This window comes from Rhipicephalus sanguineus, chromosome 3 (genome assembly GCF_013339695.2).
Source record: "Rhipicephalus sanguineus isolate Rsan-2018 chromosome 3, BIME_Rsan_1.4, whole genome shotgun sequence".
NCBI lineage: Eukaryota > Metazoa > Arthropoda > Arachnida > Ixodida > Ixodidae > Rhipicephalus > Rhipicephalus sanguineus.
Genome location: NC_051178.1, coordinates 78,457,243 through 78,484,035, shown reverse-complemented (window position 1 = coordinate 78,484,035; position 26,793 = coordinate 78,457,243). Strand labels below are relative to the sequence as shown.

Genomic DNA, 26,793 nt, shown 5'->3' with positions numbered 1-26,793 from the left:
TCTACATATATGTCGCCATACTGCGGCCCCACAGGAAAGAAAACAATACATTCAACATGTGCATGCGTGACGCGGCATTCATACATTGTGCTTGCTACAGCTGCGTTCAAAATCTTCTCTGGCCGAATCCAGGAGTGGGCGGTCGCAAAGAAGTTCAAATGCTGTGAGCGCCAATGCCTTTCCCACCACAAGAGACGTCTCCTGCGACTGCCTGGTGCCAGCGGCCCGGCAGTATTCCGCGGTATGATTCATAGCTGCTGACTCGATGCGATACATAGGATGAATGGTGGGCATCGCGTGAGACACATTGCCAATGTCTGACGTTGCGCCGGACAGCTGTGCCCGGCATGTATGGGCGTCTTCGAATACCAATCCTGCGCAAAGGACACGGAATTTGGTGCACATGAGTTAGCACAAAAATGGGATCTGTAAACGATCACATTAGAACGACTACGAATCTGTCATCTATTCTCTGATGATGTTGCGTCAACTTTTGCAATCGTCCACTAATTATTGATATGAACACGCGTCAACAGTAGCAATGTCGCAGGACACATTGTGCAAGTGTATTTCTTCTACTATTGCCTTCAGAGAAATGAAGCTGTAGAGGACTAGCATCTGGCACTTCTAGCTCATCGATATACTTCCGGATCGTTTCAAGTTTTATCACAATTAACCGTTATCTGATCAGCCATTTTCTAAATTATCAATATTAATGTTGTAATTTAAATTGACTAAATATTAATATTGTTGGCTGCTCACTACATCGATACTTGTGTGGTATATTTTCATCATCTAGAACCGCGATCTATGGCGGGGCCTTACTAATTAGGACATAAACTCAAAGACATCAAACACGACATTGCTCTTAGTCTGAAATAAACCCTTGAAGAGCTTCAGGTTACTCTGTGTATCCATGACAAAATTGTTGCAATTTCGCAGTGTCATAGACACAGCAACCTGTAGTCAAATCACGTTAATTATGGCGAGAACTATGGTATTAGTATCGAAAACACTCAAGAAACGGATGTCCTTTTCTGCGACGAGAATTTCATCTAAACGGTCCAGCACGCGGATTTTGAGCAGAAACGTGTTCTGAGTAAGTTTTCAAGTCAAAGGCATTCGCTCATTTCCATGCCGTCAAGGTGTAAATGAACTCCATGCCTTTTTGGCAGCTTTCGTGAACCATACTTGGGAAGGTGGAAGAAGAGGTGGACAATACTGTGCACAATTGAGGTAAATCTCGAGTAAAAATTTTGGATTGTTCACCGTTTGGAATACATATACACCATCTCTAATTTAGGCTTCACGCGTACAAGAACTTGATTTTATATACACGAAATATGCGCCGCGGCGCAGGTATACCTTGCGCCTCTGCGTGCCGTTGGAAGATTCTCAGCAGTGGTTCGTTCAGGTTCATGTGCTTGCAGAAGATTTCCTTCTCAGCGATGTGGACGTTGCAGCCCGTGGCCTTGGCGGCCGCTTCCATGCAAGCCTCTAGCTCAGCGCGCACTTTCAGGAGCCTTTCGGTGCTCGGAGCCCGCACACAGAAATGTAACTGGCTGCGACGAACCTCCAGTGCAGACGTCGCCTCAGAGCGCAGGAACACGCCTGTGATGAGGATGACGCAATTTAGAGTAAGCTTAGAGCGGCATTATTGCTAAAAAATACTGCTATCTAGAGTAATTAGCATGATGACTCATAGTGGATATGCAAAAGATACAAAGAAGAATGAGGGAACAGCCTCGTGCTGTCTGTTCCCCCCTTCATCCTTGTGTTTATTGTATACCCAATAGAACGCATATTAAACACGAGTCAAACATTCTTTCAAATGGTTATACGAAACACACCAGGGAGATGTGATAGAAAATGGTTACACTTGTTGCAATTTGACGTTTAAAAAACGCCCATCGCGCAAAATAGAAATGAAATTGTTAGATGAAGCAGCACACAAAAGGACAAAATTACACACACATCATCATCAGCCTGTCTACGCCCACTGCAGGGCAAAGGCCTCTCCCATGTTCCGCCAATCAACTCGGTCCTGTGCTTTCTGCTGCCACGTTACACCTGCAAACTTCTTAATCTCATCTACCCACCTAATTTTTTGTCTCCCCCTCACGCGTTTGCCATCTCTTGGAATCCAGTCACTTACCCTTAATGACCACCGGTTATCCTGCCGACGTGCTAAGTGGCCGGCCCATATCCATTTCTTCTTCTTAATTTCAACTATGATATCCTTAACCCCCGTTTGTTCCCTGACCCACTCTGCTCTCTTCCTGTCTCTTAAGGTTACACCTATCATTTTCCTTTCCATCGCTCGCTGCGTCGTCCTCAATTTAAGTTGAACCCTCTTTGTAACATTGCATTGATGAGTAACGCGGGAGACGAATTACAGCTCATGATTACTGAACTGGATACGGAAAGTAGAAGAGTAGGTCTGAAAATTAATATGCATAAAACTAAAGTAATGTGGAACAATCTTGGCAGAGAACAGCGCTTTGCGATAGGTGGCGAGACGCTGGAAGTTGTAAAGGAGTACGTCTACTTAGGACAGGTAGTAACCGCGGAGCCGAACCATGAGAGTGAAATAACTAGGAGAATAAGGATGGGATGGGGCTCATTCGGCAAGCACTATCAAATCATGAATGGTAGTCTACCACTATCTCTCAAGAGGAAGGTATATAACAGCTGCATCTTACCGGTACTTACCTACGGAGCAGAAACCTGGAGACTTACACACACATAAAATGACACAAACGCAAGCGCTGCACTGCAACTGATGCTTTATTGGGTCACCTTATATAGAATAACACGCACATGCGCACTGAGAGCAGTGAACATGATCAAGAAACCCAAAACCACAAGAACATCAAAAACGAAAACAAACTAATTGCACAGATATGACAGGATTCACGATAACAATTGCAAACAATGTATGATTATAGATCAAGGTATAGCGCGCTTTTTAGAGAATGATAACGAAATTCTAGAAGGTTCACCAAGAAATGGGCAACAAGAATGTGGGAATGAATGCCTTTAAAGTGTATCGTCAGCGCACTCGTGCACAGTATCTCTGTTTTGTGAGGTTTCACCATATCTAATGACGCCAGACATACAGTTCGCGCAACCAGATGCTGCACAATATTCGTAATGCATATTATTGAGCTTTCTTCCTATGACCCTGAGGGGTCAAAGTAATGAAGCTCACCTCCTGATGCACTACCAGGAGTGCGGGTGTTCTGCCCTCTTCGATGATGTCATGTTAAGGGCTGGCTGGAGAAGGATACTCTTGGGGCGGATAGCATTTATGCAGCTGGAGATACGTGTATCAGTGTACCTTTTGTACATTCAAATATGAATATTGATGGCTAGATAGACTTGATGGCTTTCGGTGTTGTTACTACTTTGTCTCCCTCCTCTTAGTGTGTCCTGTTTTTATATCTCTGTTCACATCTTACGCCATCTCTACAGAAGGTTCCATGTCACTCTCAAAAGGAAGCATCTGCAGGGGCCTACATTACGAATTGTTGAGTTCACTTTTCAAAGTAATATGTCTACATGAAATCGCAGCTTTTTTTCGTTCCTTTTTCTTTTCCTCATGCTTTGCATTTTGATTTGCACGTTTGAATAACAGGCGCGGTTGTCGTCCAGAAGATTCTTCGGGCCCATCCAGCTCATTTGCTAGTAAAGCGCCTTTCTTGCCACTGCTGCGTCCCTTTCATTGGCGTAGTTATTCACCGGCACGTTTTTCGCCCTTGATCTTAGAAACGAGGGTACAACATTCTTGACGCCATTACGTTTCGCTTGCTAACGTCGCGACACTCTACTCATGCCCGTAAGTGAAACTTCAGCTGAGGCAGCAGCACAAAAATGATAGAAAATTCCTCGCGTAGTGGCTCCAAGAAAGGTCAGGTTTCACGGATTAATTCCTGAAAACCACCGAGTTTTGCACCGTATGTTTGGCCTGCATTCCTTGCACTAGTAGGCGAACAGGAAAACTTGTCACAGCGAGGTAAGTCCTCGCTGAAGCATTGAGGCGCCGGGAAGCGAAAGTAATTATCATCAACTGAGGTCACATGCGTCATAAATATTTCTGTTAGTATGTGTCAGCACCAATTTCCCGTGTTTACGGAATTAGAGGCAATAGTGTGAATTTGACCTTAGGCACGCACTGCAGAATAAGCGCCAGAAACATGAAGTCTAGTTAGATTGAATACGGCAAACAACACCACTTCTAGACCATCACCTTGTCACGAACTTTGAATAAGAAAGTGTAGAATGACCGTATAAAACGGGTGCCTATATATACATGGCGATGAAAGGTAGAAGTTCACATATAATGCTGAGTAATGTGGGAACCACGCGCGCTAGCGCCGCGTGCTGCGCAGTGAGGCTGCGCCTGGCCCACCTGCGCGGTTTCAAAGGGGGCAGCACGCGTGCAACCTGGGGAGAGGTTTCTGGGCTTCCGCGAATGATAGGCGCTGCCACCCGCGCTGACCGATGGCTGCTGCCCCAGCTCATGGACTCTGCTTCCCTGTCCCGTGTCCGTCGACCGTGCTTTCCTTATGAGCCGTATTCCTAAATAAATTATTGCTTGCTGTCCTTTGAAGCCTTCGTCGTCCTTGCTTTGTCTACGGACGGAACGCAACAAGCCCAATACTCACAGTAAGGACTGGTGACCCCAAGGGAGTGTATGGAACTAATAACAATAAGCATGACTGCAATTAAGAATAAAAGAGTGGCTTAAATGAAGATATAGAACTCATATTCATAGATAGTGTCGCGAAGCGCCAGTTTTATGCATGCCGATAGCCGCCTGCATGCGGCCTTATCATCTCGGATCGTGATGCGAGACGCGTCGCGATTATCTGGGATGACCGTGGCCTCGCGCGTTGGCGATGAGATAGGCCCATACTGCTGGCGAATGTATTAGCTGATCCGATACGCTGAAGCAAAGCCTCTACCGAACGGCACAGCAGTAGAAGTCGCCAAATTTTTCGTCGAATCAATTCTCCTCCGGCACGGCGCACCTGAGGTACTAATAACAGACAGGGGAACGGCTTTTACGGCGGATCTCACGCAGGCCATCCTACATTACAGTCATACAGATCATCGAAGGACTACGGCGTACCATCCGCAGACAAACGGCCTCACAGAACGCCTGAACAAGACCATCGCAGACATGCTCGCGATGTACGTGGACACAGAGCACAAGACCTGGGACTTAATACTACCGTACGTGGTCTTCGCCTACAACACCGCGGTGCAGGAGACCACCAAAACGACACCCTTTAAGCTTGTCCATGGAAGGGACGCCACTACTACTCTGGACGCCATGCTGCCTAATGTCACCGACGAAAACAACCTAGATGTAGCCTCATACCTTCAGCGGGCAGAAGAAGCCCGGCAGCTAGCGCGGCTACGCATAAAAGATCAGCAGCGCACCGATGCCCGCCGCTACAACCTCCGAAGGCGCGAAGTAAAATACAAGCCAGGCGACAGAGTTTGGGTTTGGACTCCCATTCGACGCCGCGGGTTAAGTGAAAAACTGGGTATGGGTATGCACAAGACCGATCCTGCAACAGCCACCGCAGAGAACAAGGACACCGAAGACACGGATACTCGAAGCAGCCGCCGTCTCCAAAACTTGCCGCCTGAGCTGGGACTGCTACCGGACCCCACGCGACCCCGAAAAGATTCTTCGACACCCACCATGAGCAGCCCGACGACACCCACTCCTGTCATTCTGCAACAGCCCCGCGTGCCTCCAACCTTCCATGGTTACCCTACTGAAGACCCGGAAGAATGGCTCGACCAATTCGAGCGGGTGGCTACCATCAACAGGTGGGATGAAGAAATGAAGTTGCGATATGTTTTCTTTTCCCTGGACGGCCCCGCTAAAACGTGGTACGAAAACCACGAGACCACACTGACCACCTGGGAATTGTTAAGGCGTGATGTGCTGAGGACGTTCACCAGCATTATGCGAAAAGAAAGGGCCCAACTACTGCTAGAATCAAGGACCCAACAACCTAACGAGACTGTGAACATGTACGTGGAAGAAATGAAACGCCTTTTTCGGCGAGCAGACGAAAACATGCCAGAAGACAAAATGGTCGGTTACCTAATGCGAGGAGTGAAAGAGTCGCTTTTCGCCGGCCTGATAAGAAATCCACCCAAAACAGTCGATGAATTCGCTCAAGAAGCGCGCACCATCGAGAGGACCCTGGATGCCCGGACTCGGCAATACAACCGCCCGCTTCAGCTCAATGCGCTCTGCTCGGAACCAATGACCACCACTAACGACTTGCGGGAAGTTATTCGTGAAGTGGTTCGAGAGGAACTACGCCGACTGCTACCGTCTGCCTCACAGCCCCCCCAAGCAGCATCTCTCTTGGACGTAGTGCGCGAAGAAGTCCAGCAGGCGCTTGGTTCTGCGTCAGCGACGACTGGAACAGAGGCCGAAGCCATGACATACGCCGCTGCAGTGCATAGCAGCCCGCTTCGACGAGACGCGCCCAGCCCCCCGCGACGGGAACCAGCAGCCCCAAACCGCCGCCCTCTATTCCCCGCCCACCCCACATACGAGCGACGCCCGAGCCTAAGAAAATGCGACGCCTGGAGGACTCCCGACGACCGTCCACTCTGCTTCCACTGCGGTGAGGCCGGCCACATCCTTCGACACTGCCCCTACAGGCGAATGGGACTGCATGGCTTCTCCTCCGGGGCACCGCGACCACGCCCTAGGCAGCGACCTCCGGCAATCGAAGATTACTTGCGCCGTACGGAGTACTTGTCCAGCCGTTCACCATCCCCTTCATCCCCACGCTTCGAGTCCCCTGGCCGCAGCCCCACCACGGCTACGCGAGGGAGGTCCCCAAGCCCCCGTAGGGGAAACTGAAACTAGCAACCTTTGGAGGCGAGGTTGCTTCAGGACGAAAAGCCAAAGACCTTCCACCGGCGACCATGCACGACGACGACACCACCTCATGTACGACGACAGCGATGGCGCGACAACGCTGGGACATTAGTGAATCGCCAATAAAAACGGAAGCGGCAAGGCACAACAATAGTCAAAGTATCCGACGAAGTCGTGACCCGAACCCAAAACCAACGCGCAACTCCAGCCCACGTGTCACCGACCTTCAAGTATCTATCGACGGCCACACGGTAACCGCCTTGATAGACACAGGCGCCGACTACTCAGTCATCAGTGGGTCATTAGCAGCGAAATTGAAGAAGGTAAAGACGACTTGGGACGGCCCACAGATCCGCACAGCGGGAGGCCACATCGTCGCCCCATCGGGACAATGTACTTCAAGAGTGACATTTGACGGACGCACATACCTTGTGACTTTCTTGGTGCTGCCGCAGTGCTCCCGTGACGTGATTCTCGGCATGGACTTCTTGACTCAAAACAGAGCGGTTATCGATCTGTGGTCTAGGTCCATCACACTTTTCTCGGATGAGGCTATAAATTCGTCCTCGCCTTTGCACAATCGTACGGCCCTCCATGTGCTCGAGGATGACGTGAGCATCCCGCCCCGATCAACTGCTCTAGTCACCGTAACCGCTGCCACTGCCGAAAACGTCCATGGCATCGTCGAAGGTAACACACAGCTTTTGCTGGACCGAGATGTTGCAATCGCAAGAGGAATTGCGGATTTCCGCAATGGACACAGCTCAGTGCTGCTAACGAATTTCAGCCAAGAGCACCGTCTCCTATCCAAAGGCACGACCATTGCCTTCCTCGAAGAAATTGTCGAAGTGAGCGACGCCCTCGTCCTTTCAGACCCGGCATCCACGACCCCACATATCCAAAACTCGGTGCCGACATTCGACATCAACCCTTCCCTGCCCCAGCACAAGCAGCAACTGCTCCAGAACCTTCTTCAAAGTTACGACGACTGCTTCGCTAGCTCTTCACAGGTCCGACCAACTTCTGTTGCAAAACATCGAATTATAACCCAAGAAGACACCCGCCCTCTCCACCAAAGTCCTTATCGTGTGTCGGCACGTGAACGCCAAGCCATCCGAGAGCAAGTTGAGGAAATGTTACACGACGATGTAATTCAGCCATCTAAAAGTCCATGGGCAGCACCGGTCGTTCTTGTCAAAAAGAAAGACGGAAGCCTCCGGTTTTGCGTCGATTACCGGCGATTAAACAGCGTCACCAAGAAGGACGTCTACCCCTTACCCCGGATCGACGATAATTTAGACCGTCTGAGCAATGCAAAGTACTTCTCGTCCATGGATCTGAAAACAGGGTATTGGCAAATCCAAGTTGATGAAAGAGATCGAGAGAAGACCGCCTTCATCACGCCGGATGGGCTGTACGAGTTCAAAGTGATGCCATTTGGACTTTGTTCCGCTCCAGCAACCTTCCAGCGTCTAATGGACACAGTACTGGCAGGCCTCAAGTGGCAAATATGTCTGGTGTACCTGGATGATGTTGTCGTCTTCGCCGCGAACTTCAGCGATCACCTCAAAAGGCTACGGACTGTATTGGAGGCAATCAAGTCATCAGGGTTGAGGCTGAAGCCAGAAAAATGTCATTTCGCCTACGAAGAGCTGCAGTCCCTTGGCCACATTATAAACAGAAATGGGGTACGACCCGATCCGCAGAAAACAACCGCTATCGCACAGTTTCCCCAGCCGGACGACAAGAGAGCGGTGCGCAGATTCTTAGGGCTGTGCGCGTATTACCGGCGGTTCGTTAAGAATTTCTCGCACATTGCGGAACCTTTGACACAGCTCACAAAATCAGACGTGCCCTTCAAATGGGAAGCTGCGCAACGCGACGCATTCAAGGAACTTCAGCAGCGTTTGCAGTCACCGCCGGTGCTGGGTCACTTTGATGAAAATGCCGAAACTGAGATACATACGGACGCCAGCAGCATTGGCTTAGGCGAGATGAGGAAGGCCGCATCTCATCCGAGATGATAAGGCCGCATGCAGGCGGCTATCGGCATGCATAAAACTGGCGCTTCGCGACAATAGGAATAATATTATCTGAAGTATGTGGCTACTTGCAGCAAGTATCATATGAACTATCATGCATAAGAGTGGCCTAATTAATGCCAAGATGAGGGGAAAGCCTCAGAGCACCGCAGGAAATTAGATGGTATGATGAAATTACCAAATGAAGCATAAATTGCCTGATGTAGACAAAAGATAGTTATAGACCTATGGGGGCGTTAGTCGCTGCGCTGTGTACACAAACTAAAATGGCAATCTACCGTCTAGACATCTGCCGCTTATATATCATCTGAATAAGTTTTCTTGCGCATACCGCAGTGCATGGGGCATTTTTGTATTCTTCAGCGAAACACTCATTTAGGTTTAAATGCTTCCCTTCTGTGGCCGAGTTGCAATACCGACAGCGTAAGAGATGGCTCATTATAAAACGCCGGCGCATGAAATAGAATTGAGTGTGACTAAAATTATTGCAAAGTGATGCCTGATGACGTCTGTGACCGCGTGTTGTGTATTTAGACGTGAAAGGAGTTATCTATTCTCTGTAGGACTTCGTAATGTACAAAGGTACCGCTTTCAGTGTGAATACGCACGGTAGAAACGCCCACGGTGTGAATCATCATTGCCAATGCGAATAGCATAAATGCGACTTGATGGCGTTCAGTGAGCGTTAGAAAATCACACCAAGCGTCCCTATGCGGTGGCTTTCCCAAAGAAAATTTGTGACGTCAGTGTTTTGCAAACGCGTAAAGGGTCTAAACACGTTTCCTTGCTCGCGGCACACTCTCTTAAAACCATGTTCTTTCACCTGATGAGGAGCGCACCTACGGCGTAGGGGTTACAGCTTCGTGTCTCCGCACTAAAAGCCCAAAGATCAAACCCATTCGTCAAAATATTGTTCCTATTTTTACTTATATTTACCTGATGTAACGTTTGCGTAGCGCTGACGTCAACCGCGCACGCGCGTGTATATGTTGAGGTTGTCGGCGTCACAACGGAAGCTGGATTGTCCACCCATCTGGCATCGATCTAACTAGGGAAATGAATGTCATTCGCATTGTGAAAATTTTTAGCATATGTAATGTGTCTCGCTACAATCTTCATACAACGAAACTCTAACAAACCAGGCACGTGCATTCGTACCTTTGGAGCTCCTGGTAGGAGGAAAGAACTATAACTAGCATTTATAACTAGCATTAACGAAATTACATAGCAAAATAATTTGTAAGCGTACGAGAATGACGGTGACAGCCAGTTGGATCCGAGCTCATTAGCTACTGGTTATGCGACGAGCACCTAACTTTATGCGCTGCAACGAGATACGGACGAAAAAAGCACACAACAAGGTACGTGATCTTTCTGCTCTTGTATCTTATCTGCAATAATTACAGAAGTTTAATGAACGTGCTCACGTGGCTGCCAGAGAGCTCGCTTTGCGCGGTGTAATGCACGCTTTTCACTATCCTTACTTTGAAAACCACGCAAAACCGGAGTTACATCCGACGCCACGAGATGGCGTGACGTGTCTGTCTGAATGAGGGTGCCTCGAAGTCAGTGCGGTGACGTGATAAGTCATATTTAAGGCGTCTGCCATAGCACGCGTCTGCCTGCTCCGACACAGAATGACGGTTCTGTCGTTGTTGCCACCCTAATTCTCGCCTACGCGAGTACTTCTTGATACTAGCACTAGGACGGCTTGCTGTAACGAGGCACGGCATTCGAGTTGCTTAGCAAACTGCTTTACAAATACATCCTGAGTTTGGGGGGAGTCGTTCCCTTATCGTACACATTGAAAGCGACGTATTCTGAGCCATTTTTATCTCACCATGCATTCTACACTCCGGGTCCATGCGAGCGCGTATAAGTGACAAGCCCGAGTAGGCGAGTACAGCGGCGTCCAAAGCGCTGGATTGCACGTCATGTTCTTCTCCAGCGCACTCAAAGAGAGCTGTAACCTGCACGCGAAGCAGATACGTTAAAAAGCAGAACCTTTCGATGAACTCCCACTTCTGTACCAAAATACATATTCAAAATACTGAACTGCTGTCATAAATCTATTGTGGAACTGATTAGAATGACATTTGTCGCATTTCATAAAGGGTAAGTTGAGCAATATTTTTTGAAAGTAGAAGTTGTAATCTCCTATTTGACAAAAATAGGCGAAAGTTCGTAAGCATGGAGCAGTCAGTACAAGTATTACGTGTCTATAACTCAGCATCAGAGTCACATGTGCAGCTTTGAAGACTGCGTGACAATAGCACTTAAAGCACAAGCAGAAGAAATTGTCATCTTAGTGAATGGCTTTCTTGCAAGTGCTTCTATCAACAGGAAACCTTCTCAAGGTTGTACTGATGAGTAAGTTGCCCGTCTGCAGTGAGAGTGAAATATAATACCGGAGTTTCGGACTGTGTAGAGTTAACAGACGTTAATTTTATAAAACGTAACATCGCCTGTTAATGATTACTTGCGAATTTTGAATCTTTCTTGTTGATCTTTTTAATTTCGAGAAATCATAAACTTATTGCTGATCAACATAACGGCATAAATGTTTCATGTGTTTTGTGAGGTTACTGAAATTGAATTCTGTTTATATCTCAAGAGATATTACACTATAGGTACAATAGTTGCCGGAAAAAACAAGGCATTCGTTCCCACATATTTACGAACGTTCATTGGCCGAATTCGTTTATACGAACTCTTCTAATATGGCGAGGCTATTGCTTTCAGTATTGAGTGTTTGGCTAGTCAGAAGTCGTTCGCAGTGGTAAATCCGCTCAAAAAGTAATACAATACGCCAATCAACCGCCGAACAGGTGTTTTTATCTAGTCAATGTGATATTATATACACAGTTCAAAAGTATCACATGAAAGAGCAAAAATTACACACAGAAGAGACCATGACCTCGCAAACGCGATGTTGCTCTTATTTACACAGCTCTGCTGAGGGTATTTCCCAATATCGTTTACAATAGTTCCTGTCAAGCTTAGGACGTACAGTCAATAATTTTGTACCTGACTTCACTAAAACACCTCACCTAGTCACAGGTACGTCTACTCAGTGTGACTTCAATATATAATATCCCACCTGTATCGCTAGCCGAAAATGCATATTGTAATATATTCCAATATTTGGCTTTTGAAACAAATGTTGTGTGCATAAGTGCAAGGATCCTCTCTAGATTATCAAGGAAAGTATCGCTGCCCATTTCCATCCCTTCTTTTTACTCCACAGTACACAAGTTAACGCTAGTGGTTATTTCTGCTGACCTTCGTTGTCTGCTCGTGGTCATGAAAAGCAAGCCCTGCCTTATTGATGCGTCTTGATATATTTCTTGGGTAAAGAAGAATTGTCACCGCAGTTAATTGGTCAGCAAAGTGCATAACCTCCTTGAGCAGCTTAGGCATTTGAGTGTTAAAGCATTATGGCAAGTATCCTTGTATCCAGAAATGTACGACAAAAAGACATGAAAGACCAAGAAATAAATAACACAAGCCAACGTGTGCCATAAGAAGTCATAAGTACCGGTTATATATTGCCACGGGCGTTTCGTATTATCACTTTTGCTTTATTCGGTTTTCGCCCACAAAGACTGTCAGCAACGCTCAGCGCCAACCGCGCCTCATTGTTCGAGAAGCTTCCCGATCATAGTAGATCGTTTTGTTAAGATTGCGCGCAAGACGCGCACACTCGAGCTTATTCTAGAATTTGCGCGACAGCCAGCGATAACGCTGGAATATTCGACGGCACATGTTTAAATGCCGACGCGCTTCACCGCTTGTCAGTTGATCGACGGTCGACGCTCTGTCCGCCGCTATCAGTGTATTGCTGTAGTTTGACTTTCAGTTTCTCGGCCACAAGTTCGGCCAAATATACCGTTTCATCTCGGAAGTGCTGACTGCTATCTTCGTCGACGTCACGACCAGGTGACAATATAAGGACAGCAGGCTTCCAACAGCGCGTTCCTGTTTTCAAGTTTTAAATGCGAAGCATTTCTTAGCGAACCTCTGGCACTTTGAGCGTTTCTATCTACGTATCTATCTATCTATCTATCTAGCCGCCTACGTCTGGGTGCTCTCACGGTCGCCTCCTTAACTTGGTGTAGACAAAAATCGGCATGGGAGGGTAAGAGGATTTGACGAATATGATTGTCGGGTCATGACATGAATAACGTGAAAATTCTGTCGCGTACGTCAACAAACCCTTTCCACTAGACAGGTGTGGCACATACCCGTTTGCCACGGGCCGCGGTGTACGGGTATGCGCCACAGGTGATTGACAGTTTATATCTACCCAGGAGCGGCGAGAACAGACATTGGTAACTTAAATGCTAGAGCGTTAAGGAAAACCAACATCGGCAGCATTGACTCGATGAATGGAAAAAATGAAAATTAGGATCCCAGCACGAATCGAACCCAAGCATTCTGCGTTGCAATCAGGTATTCTACCACTGAGCCACGCCAGGTCTATAAAATGGTTTGGAAAAACAGCCTACGCAGGCGTAACAGCGGTGCAACGTCAATTGTGGTTGTGGTGCTTGCTATCTAATTTTACAAGAAAGCAATAAACACTGCATGATACTCCTACGGTATGTACTCCTACGATACAGGCGTCATATCAGATTAACGTCTGTGGTTCTAGTGTTGGGTCCGCTTTTATAGAAGTCTAATAAACATTATGTTTTTATTCCTATGATTCAGCAAGGTATATTGAAGCATTGCTCGACACCCGAGGAGCACATTAACGAAAGTTATATATGATATCCACATCACCGCACCGTAAAGTGCACTTCGTCCGCAGAACGACGCAGTGTCCCCTTCATTTCTTACGAGGCTGGGCGATGGCCTCGTGCTGTCCGAGGATGATGCCATATTGATTGACAGCCGCTTTGTAGACTAGACTACGTAGGCGACATACGCCCAGGTAGTCTTCGAATACGGCAAGCACCATCCACTGATGTTGGACTACGTAGCACTATCCAGGCCTACCAGCCTCGACGGCCTATACCTCACCAAAGCGAAGGGTGGCTTCAGGTTGCGACATCTTACCGGCTCTATCGACAGACAGTTTGTCGACGAAATGACCAAGGCATCCACGAATTCCAACAGCTCTACTATACCACACACCTCACTACACATGGACCCCTCGTCACCACCATCACGGCCGGATCCTATAACAAGTCATGACCAGCTGCTGGTGCTCAGTGATCACGGTGATGATGCCCTTGTTCAAGAACTGTCAAGAACGTCTGCCACACATGAACACTGGTTCGTGAAACGTGCGTGCGTTCCCGGGACACGTATAAGCACTACATATCAGCTTACCGCTTCTGGTGTTGGTAATTCCCACGTTGTCATTGGCAGCGTTACCCAACCGCAAACAACTGGTTATACAACACATATGCGGCTCTTCAACATATATGTGTGCGTATAAAGTTTATACAAATCTTTAGCGTCATTTTGTAACGTGTCGCTCAGTAAAAAAAGTTACGCCAGTCACCTTCCCGCCACATGCTTCACATAACATGACTCCCACGGTACGTGGGATCTGCCGAATTTTTATCAAAACGATTGCTTTAGTTGCTACAATGCACTATGGTCATCCGAACACTTGAGCGCATGTACTTACTCCACATCGCGCAGACAGGATTACACGCAATGCGGTCCCTTTCTCTGGATGCGCCATCAGGGCCGCATCGACGCCGTCAAGGGCACCGGCTCGTAGCAGCAGTTCTTTGCCCATACCGCCTTCTTCAGCGGGTGTGCCCAGCACCACAACCTGTAATCGCGGCGACAGAAACAGTGTTATCTCCGCATATAAGGCCACTGTCGTACGGAACTTATTTCAGCGCTCTAGGGTATTATTATGGCTAACGGTAAAGGTCGTTACAAGATGAATCTGTTTGATCAAAGAATCCCACGCCATAGTCTTCGCATTGTAGTGTCTGACATCGGGTAATCAATTGGTATTGCCATCTAGAAGGCTGCACGAAAAACTGGGAAAAGCGAGGGAGATAAGAACACTGTCAGTCCCATTTTCTTCTGATTTTAGCGAAGTTTGCAAGAAGTGAAAGACTCAGGCGTATAGCAGAAAAGTGTGCCTTGAAACCCTTCTTCTTGTACTCTTTCGAGACGCTTCATCTGAGTGTGATTGAGCTGATAGCAATGGTAGTCAGAAAAACACAAAGAGCGGCTTTTCCCAAGGCTCATACGGTATTTTGATGTTGTGTTTTTACCCACTGTGTCCCCATGTGGAGAATATTGCAAGTCTCAACTTCTGAAAAGTAAAGCTGGTGTAGAACACGGGTGCAGAAAAATTTTACAGTTTACGCCTCTTTCCGGTTTGTGCGTGTGTGTGGCGGGGGGGGGGGGGTGGCCTGCCTGTTGCCGGGAAGTTGTGCAGCTCGGCGAAGACCAGGCCCCATCGAGCCTCACTTACTTTCTTAAAAAATACCGATTTGGCCTGGTGCTTATGGACATTTTTCTATGTGACCACTTACTTGTGTTTACGTCTGTGTTATTTGTTTTGTTTTCTTTTCTTTCCTATTTTCTTTCATCTTTCTTTCCCCCTATCTTCCTTTTCTCTATGTTTCCCCTTTCCCAAATGAGCAGGCAGGCGTTTTGTCCCTTTAAGTGGCAGTTGTCAGCCTGTTCCCTCCGTATTTCCTCTGTCTTCGTGTTTTCTATGTATTCAAACCAATTAAATAAATAAATCAATAAATGTGGAAATATACACTGGCGGCCGCTATTAAGTGCAAGTGTGTTTGAGCGTGGCCGAAACGGCTCCTTGCAACAAATGTCTTTTATACATCAGTTCATACACCGATCTACGCTCGTTAAATTTGTCGAGGCGAAATATAAGATGTGCGACTATCATATATATTTGTTCCCACAAGCCGATCAGCATGAAGAAAAATAACCAATGAAATCAAGAATCCATTTTTTTCTATGGTATTGCATCTGTGTTCTCCTGTGGCGGATAAGGCATCATACCGAGCGCGCAGAATGGAGTGAGTGAACAACTTTATTGGCGCCAGCGGATTGAGGCCTGGGCCTAAGTCGCTCCAGGGGTGATGGACAGACCCTACACCCCGCCTCCCAACCGCCTGCCGTGCTTGCTGGATGCCCATATTTGATGTTGCCGATCTGAGCTGAGCAGCGCGGCTTGCCACCGCGCCCCAAGCTCTTCTCAGGAGACTGCATTTTCATCCGGGGTATGCGCGCATTCTCATATAATGTGTCCTTGCGTGGCGTGCTTTATGCTACATAGTTTACAAAAGTGATCTGGGTGTAGCTCGGGGTAGATGCGATTTAGGTGAACTGCGTTGGGAAACGTCCCTGTTTGAAGTAAGTCACCTCCATTCAACCGCCTAAGATCTGTCTAATTCAGAGCTGGGTGGTGGAAATCTGCGCCTGGAGTTTGCGTAGAATTGGATGACGACACAAGAATTTAAAGATTCTGTCCCTCTCCGTCCATCTCCTCCCGTTACCTCGAGGGAATCTTCTGCGCGAGCACGGTAAACGAGACCTCGCGCGATGACGTTGGCTTCTTCGTTGAGGTTGGGAAGGGGGTACTTACAGGAGGTGTGGGCTGGGAACCATATGATGTATCTTTCTTCCAATTCCTCAGATCAGACGATATGAGCTTGGCCTTCCCGAGGAGTATGTTAGTGTCCTCGGACGATATTCTTCCTCGCGCGTAGTTCCTGGTGGCCGACTGCGAGTCGCGTTGACGTATCTACATCTGGGGGAAATTATGGCCTTGGCGATAGGCGCTTCTGTAATTTCAGAGTTATTAGAGTGTATTGAGCACGCGCCCATGCACTAGCGTCATGGAAGAAACTTTGAGTTATTATATAATGCTTCTCCCACGGATCAAACATGGCTTCTTGTTTTATTGCGATAGCAATTATATGGACAGCCTCGGCTGATTTTTGCCGCCGCCGTCGTCATGCTGCGGATATGTATAAATATGTATATATACATCAATATACCAAAGAAAAATAAATCAGAAAAATGCTTTCGAAGCGCGGAATCGAACCAGCGACCTCTGAATTCGCAGCGCGGTGCGCTAAGCACTACTCCACAAAGCGTACGTCCCTCAGGTAGCTAACGGCGAGGGTTATATACACACCCTTTACCATTTGCAGTCCTCCGAGACGGAGGCGCTTATAAGCGTTTCTTCGTTACCAGCGAGATGGCGCTAGGAGCGCGACGGGCGCACTTAAAGGCGTCGGCCAGCTCTCTCGCCTCTTATATTTACGCAGGGAGAACCTTGCCCTTCCGCTGTCTGCTCGCGCGGGCGCTCGAACAAGCTACCGCAGTGTTCATGATTCTCAGCAGATGGAGCTACGTGGTAGCTCTCACCGCGCGACGCCTATGTGTAGCTAAAAGCGTTTCAGATGTCGTGCACGTAACGTAGCTGTACTTTTCACGGTTGCGTATGAGAAGTCCCTACGTACGTGAAATTAAAACTGTCTAGTAGCTGCCGAGTAGTGATGGACGCACGGTAGTCGCAGTTCGTCCATCACGGGCCGCTTTTCTTGCTATCGCATTCATTGCTTCGCCCTTGCGGCGAAACTGTCACATTTTTCAGTTATTAATCTTTTCTTTAACGTTGTACATTGCGTTTTCAAGGTCTTGAGAATTATTAGCGTGAAAAATTTGGCAAGCGGACACGCAAAATTGTTTTCTTTTTCTGTGTTCTTCTTTGCGTTTGTTTGTGAACGACTGCACTTAGGCTTAAGCATCATGCGCGCAATGATATTCTGCTTGTTATTTATAGTCCTATGACTGCCGGTTTCCTAAAAGGGCACAGTTCGCGGACCGTTCAGCAACAGTAGCCTCGCTGCACGACCAAAACCATGCTGTGTTGGTGTTGTATCAGGGGTGCTCCAAAGTCTTCAATGAAAGTCAACTACTGAATACATTATGCCAATAAAACTATTACTTTAATTCGATCACGTCCAACCGGATCCTGCATGCTGAAATTGTGATTTGAATCATGTGAACACTATCGGTCATGGCCCTTTTTCACACCAACACAGGCCCAGGTCCAGTAGGGTTGGTGCTACTACACTGTCGCGCCGACGTGCCACTCTCGCGCGAATATATTAAATTTATAAGCCTTTGTGCGTCATTGCGAAGGAGAAATATTCCATTCGTCTGTCCTTTTGTTCCTCCATCACGTAAGACGCGACAGAAGTATTCGAAGAAGTTGTCGACAAAGGAATGTCGACAGGGGCAACGTTTCGACCTTCTTCCTAGCAACAACTGACATTTGGCGAAATATTGTAACACATTTTGATCACCAGCTCATCTGCTATAGTCTAACGCTGATCATATGTTATTACTTACCTTTCCTTGTAGCGGCACTCCACACAACTGTTCGTGTGTTTTCATTAGCTCACGCACTACCACTGCCGCGGCTAGAGCACTCTGGGCAATCAGGTTGTGTCCGCATGCATGGCCGATTCCTGGTAGAGCGTCATACTCGCACAGGAGGGCCACAACGGGGGACGAACCTTCTGCGATTCAATAACGGGAAACGATGCATTCAACTTACTTCTTGCCTTCAGCTTCAGCTCTTGATATCAGCTTAATGCGCGCATGCATCAACGCGTGAATTTAATCGCGAGATTTCAAGGGTATAAGAGCAGGCGTCTGCAGAAGTTTGATCTGATTCACAGCTGATAAACACAAAACAACTAGGGGGGACATAACCGAGAAGGGGTGAACGGCATTAATCATAGTGTTATTAAACATGGTTTGCATTTCATCCCCTGAGTTGCATTTCAAGGTAATGTCACAAGTGAATCGAAGGTTACTAAGACATTCAGTGCTTCCTCGCATCCACATGTGTTCCTAATCCAGGACTTTGAATACCTCCACAAAAACTTGGAGGACACTAGAGCTTCGCCTACAAGAGGAGAACGCGAAAGCGTAATCGGGCCCCGTGTGCATCGCCTTCTCAATTTCTTGCCTGGCTTCGGTTTTCGGCGCATGCCTCAACCGTGCCGTAAGTAAACGAACGACTGTGCGTGTAACAGTGGCCGTTTCAAACTATCCTGGAAGGCCTACTGCAAGTACAGTAGTTAAGTGTCCACCACGACATAATTATTCGCTTCGCGAATCAGCGAAGGGCCCACAACGCGGTGTGCGGGAGGTATGGCGTAGACCGGAGTGCGGGAGGTATGGCGTAGTTAAAGAGCTTCGGTGACCTATGTTTAATGATGAAAACTCCATGACCTGCCCCCTTACCTTGTTGGAATACAAAGCAATTCTTATCGAACATCTGCCACTTTAAATCTATCTATCTATCTATCTATCTATCTATCTATCTATCTATCTATCTATCTATCTATCTATCTATCTATCTATCTATCTATCTATCTATCTATCTATCTATCTATCTATCTATCTATCTATCTATCTCTAGCCGCCTACGGCTTTGTGCTCTCGTGGCTGTTTGGTTCACTGAGTGTACGAGTGCATTCGTTAATGAGTATATGACAAACGTAAATGACAGGTCGTAATATGAAAATCATGGCATCATGTCATGTGCGTCATGATTTACATGACACGCTATTGATGGTCTTGCGGACGTGTCATTAACATGATACCAGAGTGGCCAGTTCAGCTTATTATAAGCGCATTTGGGCTTCTTTTTTGGCTGAGTCGTTTGGAAATTCTTAGTGTCGCTTGTCGCGTTTTTTAGATGTGAAGCATCTTATAGCGGAGTCAATACGGTGGTGGTTGTGGTGGTGGTGTGCGGCGTCTTACTTCGCATGCGCAAACCCTCTCCCCTTCCCCCCTTCCCTTTACCTCTCCCCTCCCCCCTATCCATTTCCCCTCTCCTATCCCCTCACCACTTCCCCTCTCCCCTTTACCCCTCCCCAACCCCTCTGAAACGCGGGCTCTACATGCCGAAACACTGCTTCGCATCGCCTCATGGTCCCCTTTAGTGGGAGATGGTCTGACTTTGGGCTTACTCGCGCTTTTTCAAGAAATACTACGATTTTAGTGCCAGCACGTGTATTTGTCGTCAAATACATGATGGCTTGAGTCAAAATATATGAACCCCCTTACCTAAGCACTCATCTAGTGCTCCTAGACCCTTCTTTTCCTCCTGGCGACATATATAGAGGTGCTACAACATGGAGCAAGAAAAACTCAGGAGAGGCCCTGACGTCACTTTCAGTGAAGCCTCGCGAAATCGCCGCGTGTCGAGGCGATTTCGAAATCAACGGAACGGAACACATCACGCCGGGCCACCGCGATACCGTTGGCGAATTTATTTCGTCCGAGTATTCTGCTCTTGCGCTGAGAGAATTGTGTACGAACATTCTAAATCATACTGTCAATTCTTGTTTGTATTAGCTGATATGAAATTAAAGACGCATGTATGGATCCGCAGAACTGGATGACATGGATGACATGGAACTGGATGACATGGATGACATGGATGTATTGGAAAGCAGTGACGATGACTCTGTCTAGTGTGCGGTTCTGAAGTGCAAGAGATAATCTTCAGTGCTTTCAGTCACTGAAGCGCGTATTTTTATTATGTGAAATGGATAAACAATAACGAAAACCGTAATATAAATAAACTTTTTCACCTTCCATATGTGCTTGTAGAATTTTTTCCACACTATACAATATTTTTCAAGAAAGAGAACATTTTTTTGAACTTCCGCTTGTTTTGGGCTTATTCACAGGAGTGCCGCCGCGTTTTTGGCTTCTTTTGCGGTGATTATTAGCTTGTTTAGTCGGCGGCATCTGGCAACACTGCTTGATACATACTGAAATCGGCATGGCATGATATGAGTATATGGCGCAGATAAATGACAGGTCGTAACAAGGCAGTCGTGATATTGCCACACACGCTCCTTGCTTTCTGTTTTCTGTTACCGGCCCATTGCACGTGTAGCTGCTGCCTTGCGCAAAGCGCGCCAGAATGTCAGAGAAGATTTCAGATTGTGGTAGATCATTTTGTTAAGATTGCGCACATGACGCTAATAGTGAAGATTATTCCAGAGCTTGCGCGACCACCAGTGATAAGGCTGAAAAGTTTGATGCGTGACGTATTAAAGACGGCGCATCCCAGCGATGTTCAGTTTTTGACGGTCGACGCTCTGTTCGCCGCGATCAGTGTGTAGCGTGTATTGCTGTAGTTTGACTTTCAGTTTCCCGGCCACAAGTTCGGCCAAATAAAGAGTTTCATCTTGCACACGCCGACTGCTGCCTTCGTCCACGTCACGGCCTCGTGACAATATGTAAGACATTATTTACATGATATGACCTTACTGATCTCGCAACAGTTTCACTAATGGCATATTGTAAAATTGGCATGATGATGTCATAAGTACATAAAGAACATAAATGACAAGTCATATCACGCAAATCATATCTTGCAAGTCATGTAGAACATGATTTACATGAGACGGTCTCCGTGCTCTCGCAGTGCTTCTCTAGCTTGATATATACAATAACTAGCATAGCAGAACATGAGTGTATGGCGAACATAAATGAGCGGCCAGGACATGAATATCATAAATGCACACTGCATGACACGTTCATCGCGCAAGTGCTCTTCTTTAGCTTGATGCATACCAAAATCCGCATGAGGTGACATGAGCATATGACGAACGTGATTGATGCGTCATAAACGCACGAGGGTAATGACTGTATATCTGACCCGTCTGTCTACTAGATTGCGAGGTACGAAAGATCAACCATTTCTTTGAGGTGACCTAAGTTTTCTGCGCAGGCTTGTGTTGGTTTTCGTCGAGTTCTCTTTTTGCTTCATTAAAACTTGATGTCCGCGTAAGGACATGACGGACCGGTGACAACATCAAAGCTGTACGCATACATGTCGTCTACATCATAACGTGAGTAGCGCAAATGTCATGACAGAAACGGTGTGGAACAGTCGGGATCGTTTGAGTAGCACGGTATCTGCTAGAATGCACATGCAAGTATGGCAGACATGTGATAGCGAATATAATGACGTGTCATAGCGAATGACGTGTCATTCAAATAATACCTTGTATGGATCTCCTACCTGCATCATAAAACAGCGCGCACACACGAATACCAAATTCTTATCCGACTGCTTCCCATTACATCGATTCCCATACTGTGTGAGATCTGCCTTTGTTTTGCCTTGAGCTGTTTCCTCGAAAAGCAGGTAACTTCAAAGTTTACTTAATCTAACTCTCCTTAAGGCATTTCTTCTGGCAAAACTTAGGTTCCCAAGGAGAGGCCGATCAGCCATTGACGGTGTCATCAACTTGGTCTCCGACGTTGAGCAGGAAAGATGTCGACGCAGATTAGTGGCCGCAGTTTTTCTTGATATAAAGGGCGCCTACGACAATGTCTTGCATTATGCCATCCTTGATGCGCTAGAGGATTTAGACATCGGCGGCCGAATGTATGCATGGATCGTGAGTTACCTTAGTGGCCGTACCGTGTATATGTCGACGAGCGACGGAGATACCGATCGTTATAATATTATCCGCGGAGTTCCCCAAGGGGGTGTTCTCAGTCCGACCCTCTTCAACATCACGTTGATTGGACTTGGTGCTGAACTTCCTGACACGGTGAAGGTTAGCACATATGCTGACGACATCTGCATATGGGCTTCTGGAGCTACACGTCCTCAATTGCGTGCCCGACTGCAACGTGCAGTGACCATCACAGCAAGGTACCTACGACGTCAAGGTCTCGCACTCTCAACTGAAAAATGCGCACTGCTAGCATTTACGCGCAAACAAATGACGAGGTACCCAATAATCGTGAATGGAACCGAGATTCCTGCGGTAGCACAACACAAATTCCTTGGTGTCATCATCGACCGGAATCTATCGTGGTCTAAACACGTCGCTGCTATGAAGACAAAGCTGAAAAGTTTTGTCCACGTGGTTCGGTTCTTGGCAGGAGCAAGATGGGGTCCGCCGGAGGCTGCTCTCCTACAACTGTACCAATCTTTATTCGTAGGATACTTACGATACAGCATGCCCGTGCTCTCCAACATGAAACCTAGTTGTGTGCGCACGCTAGAAAGCATCCAAGCTCAAGGTTTGCGCACATGCTTGGGACTGCCACGGTGCACATCAACCAATGGTACTATCGCCGAAGCTCGGGCTTGTCCCATGGATGTATATAGGCTCTGCGAGCCCCTTCGAGTCCATCTTCGCTTGCTGACCCGACACAGGCAACATCCCCTATCAGCACTCCCAGTTACCCACCCAGACTGCTGTTATTCTAGAGCTCTATCGCGGCACGAGAACATTATGCCATCAAGATTCTCTCCAACATCTATTCCTGTGACACCTCCGTGGGTTCTGCCTAGACCGCTTGTTAGGCTTCAGATACCTGGGATTACGAAGAAGTCCCTGGTACCATCTATCGGCCTAAAGCAACTTACCCTCCTGCACATTTATACAATGTATGGCGGTGCGGCACACGTATACACTGATGGATCTACCACCTCACGTGCTTCCGCCGCAGCCTTTGTCATTCCGCAAATGACCGTCGCTAGAAGTTTCAAGTTGGATCACAAGACCACTTCAACTGCTGCGGAACTTGTTGCTATTCGGGAAGCAATAAGATTCCTTTCCGCAGAGCCCGCTCGAAGATGGACTATATTCTGTGATGCCAAAGCTGCTCTCCAAACCATCGATTGCATCATGATCCAAGGCCCGTATTATACCTTATCGATAGAAATTGCTGAGCTTCTTGGCAATGCTATGAAAAATGGACATCATGTAGCATTCCAGTGGATACCTGCTCACTGTGGCTTGATGGGGAATGAAAAGGCTGACGCCGAAGCTAAAACAGCTTTACATAATGCCCCGGAAGTGTGCATTGCGTTTTCGCGAGCAGACACTAACGCCTTACTTCGGCAAGTACTGCGCACCTACACTTCGGAGCACTGGAACAAACCAGAACGCCGGCACAAGCGGCTTCATAAATGGGACCCAGAAATGAAGTTTCGTATGCCTCACAAGCTGAAGCGAAATATGACATGCATCATTCACCGCATTCGTCTTGGTGTGGCATTCACAAGACGCTATGCCCACTTGATCGGCTGCAGTGACACAGGTCCCGATTGTGGTCATTGTCGGATACCAGAGACACTTCAACATATATTTTGTGCCTGTCCAGCGTACGCACGAGAACGACAAAAACTGATCTCATCGATTGGGCAGTATCATAGTAGGCCTTTAACCGATGAGGTTGTGTTAGGTCCTTGGCCTGACGTCAGCAGCACAAGTGTGGTCATCGATGCAGTCGTAGCCTTCTTACAAGCCACTGGACTGGATGCACGTCTTTAGATTTGCCCCAGCGTCACGAACTATATTCTCATCTCCCTACCTTACCATCGTCATTCATCACTCTTTCGCTCCCCTGTCCCCCCTCCCCAGTGTAGAGTAGCAGGCCAGAGCAAACTATAGCTCAGGCCGACCTCTCTGCCTTTCTGTAAATAAATTCTCTCTCTCTCTAGGTTCCCAACCTTGGCCCTTACTAGACAAACCGGTCCCCAGCCGACTCCATTTTTTGTCTTGGCTTCTGAAGACAGGATCTGACCGACCCTGCTAAGCTAACAACCGCAAGCACCTACAGTCGGATCTATTTAGACACTTCTATGAAATCCCGAAATTCAGTTGCGCGCAACGTTGTCCTTATGATCTACATTCCTTGCTTTGAGAAAAACGAAAGCAGGGGTAAGAATGCGTAAATGAAATAACTACGAAAATTTATTTCGGTTGCGCTTTTTCTTATCTCGCTAGGCTGTGATTCTCATAATGAATCCTAACTGGCAACATCTTTCAAAAGTACGAACTACAGCAGCTTGTGTGAAGACAGTAGCGTTCAAAAGGTGCATTGAATGCAGCAATCCGAATTGGTGACACTGGTCATTTTACCTCCGTATTCAGCGCGGAAGGCAGTCTGTAGAACGTAGTGCCTCTTGACGTCGAAACCTTCTGTTTCAAGGAAAGTGCAAATGGTGTCGTGGGCCTTATGCTCCTCGAAACGGATCTCTGGGTTCTCCCATAGGAACCTGCCGATGGCGTGTAGCTGTTCTTTCTTTGCCGCCACCGCATTCTCTGCGATCTTCTGAGCGTCTAACATGGCCGAGACAAGGTTGGGCTGCAAAAATCCGGTTTCACAGTAAGCATAATGTAAGACAACAAATTTGTAAAACAATTGCTCTCTGAGAAATGTCAAATATTGATAGGCAATTGGGACTTGCGAATAAATAAAGAGATAGCAGCAATATGCACACTCACGCAACAATTGGGGAACTTCTGCATAGATGCAGATAGATTTTCCTTGCCTTTAGCTATAAATGCATGTTCGTTGTCATAAAAAGTGCACCTCGAAGCAATTATTACCTGCGTATCTTTTCAGTTACCTGCACATCGAAAGTAGTTACAAAGCAATACACCTTAGGCGCGAGAAAATTGCGAGGAAACTACATATTACATATTGTTACGATGACATATGTTTATTTAAAGATGGGATGATGGAAAGGGGTTTAATGGCTGCCGCGCCGACACCGACACGCTCTCGACACAAGCGCTCTTCGTTGTCCTCGTCTTCCGTCCTCCTTGTCGCTTTGGCGTAGCACTACTGTATACGTGCTTCACAGTGAAGCCCGCCAGGCGGTTAACGGCTACGCGAACACAGAGTCACGGGGATATCAGCGCTTTAGGCGGGCTACGTGAACAAGTTGCGTCCTCCTAGAACGGTTGCCGTGAGAAAGAAGATGAGCTATCGAATACGTCAGGCCACTTAGGCGATCGACAATGACGAAAGGGACGGTGTAACTTTTCGCACAGGCCGGCATTGCGAAGTGGTGTCCACAACCAAACTTTGTCGCGTTTGTACTACGAAACATCCTTGTGTCGTGCATCGCAGCTGATCTTGGAACGGTCCTGGGATGCCAACGTAGGGAGCTGAGCTACGCGACGTGCTTCCTATGCGTACCAGAGGGTCTGGGCAATAGAAGAGTTCGCATGAGCATTGAAAGGCAGAATGGTATCAAAGAAGCTGCGGGGTGGTCTAACATATAAAAGGTAGAAGGGGCTGTAACCAGTGGTTTCATGCTTTGCGGTGTTGTAGGCGTATGGAATAAAAAGGAGGATGTGATCCCAATTCTTGTGCCTTGAATTGACGTACATGGAAAGCATATTGGTCAGAGTTCTGTTGGTACGCTCGACGAGACCATTTGTCTGCGAGTGGTAGGAGGTTGCGTGGCGAAATCGACAATTTCAGAGACGTAAGAGCTATCCGACTGCGTCGGCAACAGACTGGCGACCACGATCACTCACAAAATTACGAGGCAGTCCATGACGCAGCATAACACAAGACAGGAGGAAGTTCGAAACATGGATAGCCGTGGCTGTTGGCATCGCCTTAGTCTCAGCATAACGCGTCAGATGGTCAACACATACGATGACACAACGGTTGTTGTTTGATGACGCGGAAACGGGCCGACAAGATCCATAGCCACCATTTCGAAAGGACATGAGGGTGGTGTCAAAAAATAAAGGAGCCCGACCGGAGGAGCATTAGGGCGCTTGAATCGTTGGCACATCTCACAACTGGATCCACATGCTTTTCTATGTGTGCCGTCACATACTAGGCCAGTAGAATCGTCCCTGAATGCGGTGGTATGTTTCGGCGAAACCCATGTGCCCAGCGGTCGCGTGATCATGCATAGCCTCGAAAGGCAGTCGGCGTCTGCATGCTGGCGGCCACTCTTGTGACGAACTGCGAAGTCAAATTCCTACAAGCATATTATTGATC

The 26,793-nt window shown here is 47.4% G+C and overlaps 1 protein-coding gene across 1 annotated transcript; it reads right to left on the bottom strand.

Moving 5' to 3' along the window:
* Positions 1-25,126, bottom strand: LOC119386768 (xaa-Arg dipeptidase). The gene is made up of 6 exons (XM_037654042.1): positions 24,906-25,126; positions 18,334-18,503; positions 14,606-14,755; positions 10,805-10,934; positions 1,366-1,611; positions 1-374 (listed from the first exon to the last, which is right to left on the bottom strand). Exons 1-6 carry the CDS (start codon positions 25,111-25,113, stop codon positions 79-81), a joined length of 1,200 nt encoding a protein of 399 aa, XP_037509970.1. The 5' UTR covers positions 25,114-25,126; the 3' UTR covers positions 1-78.
* Between the last annotated feature and the right edge of the window lie 1,667 nt (positions 25,127-26,793).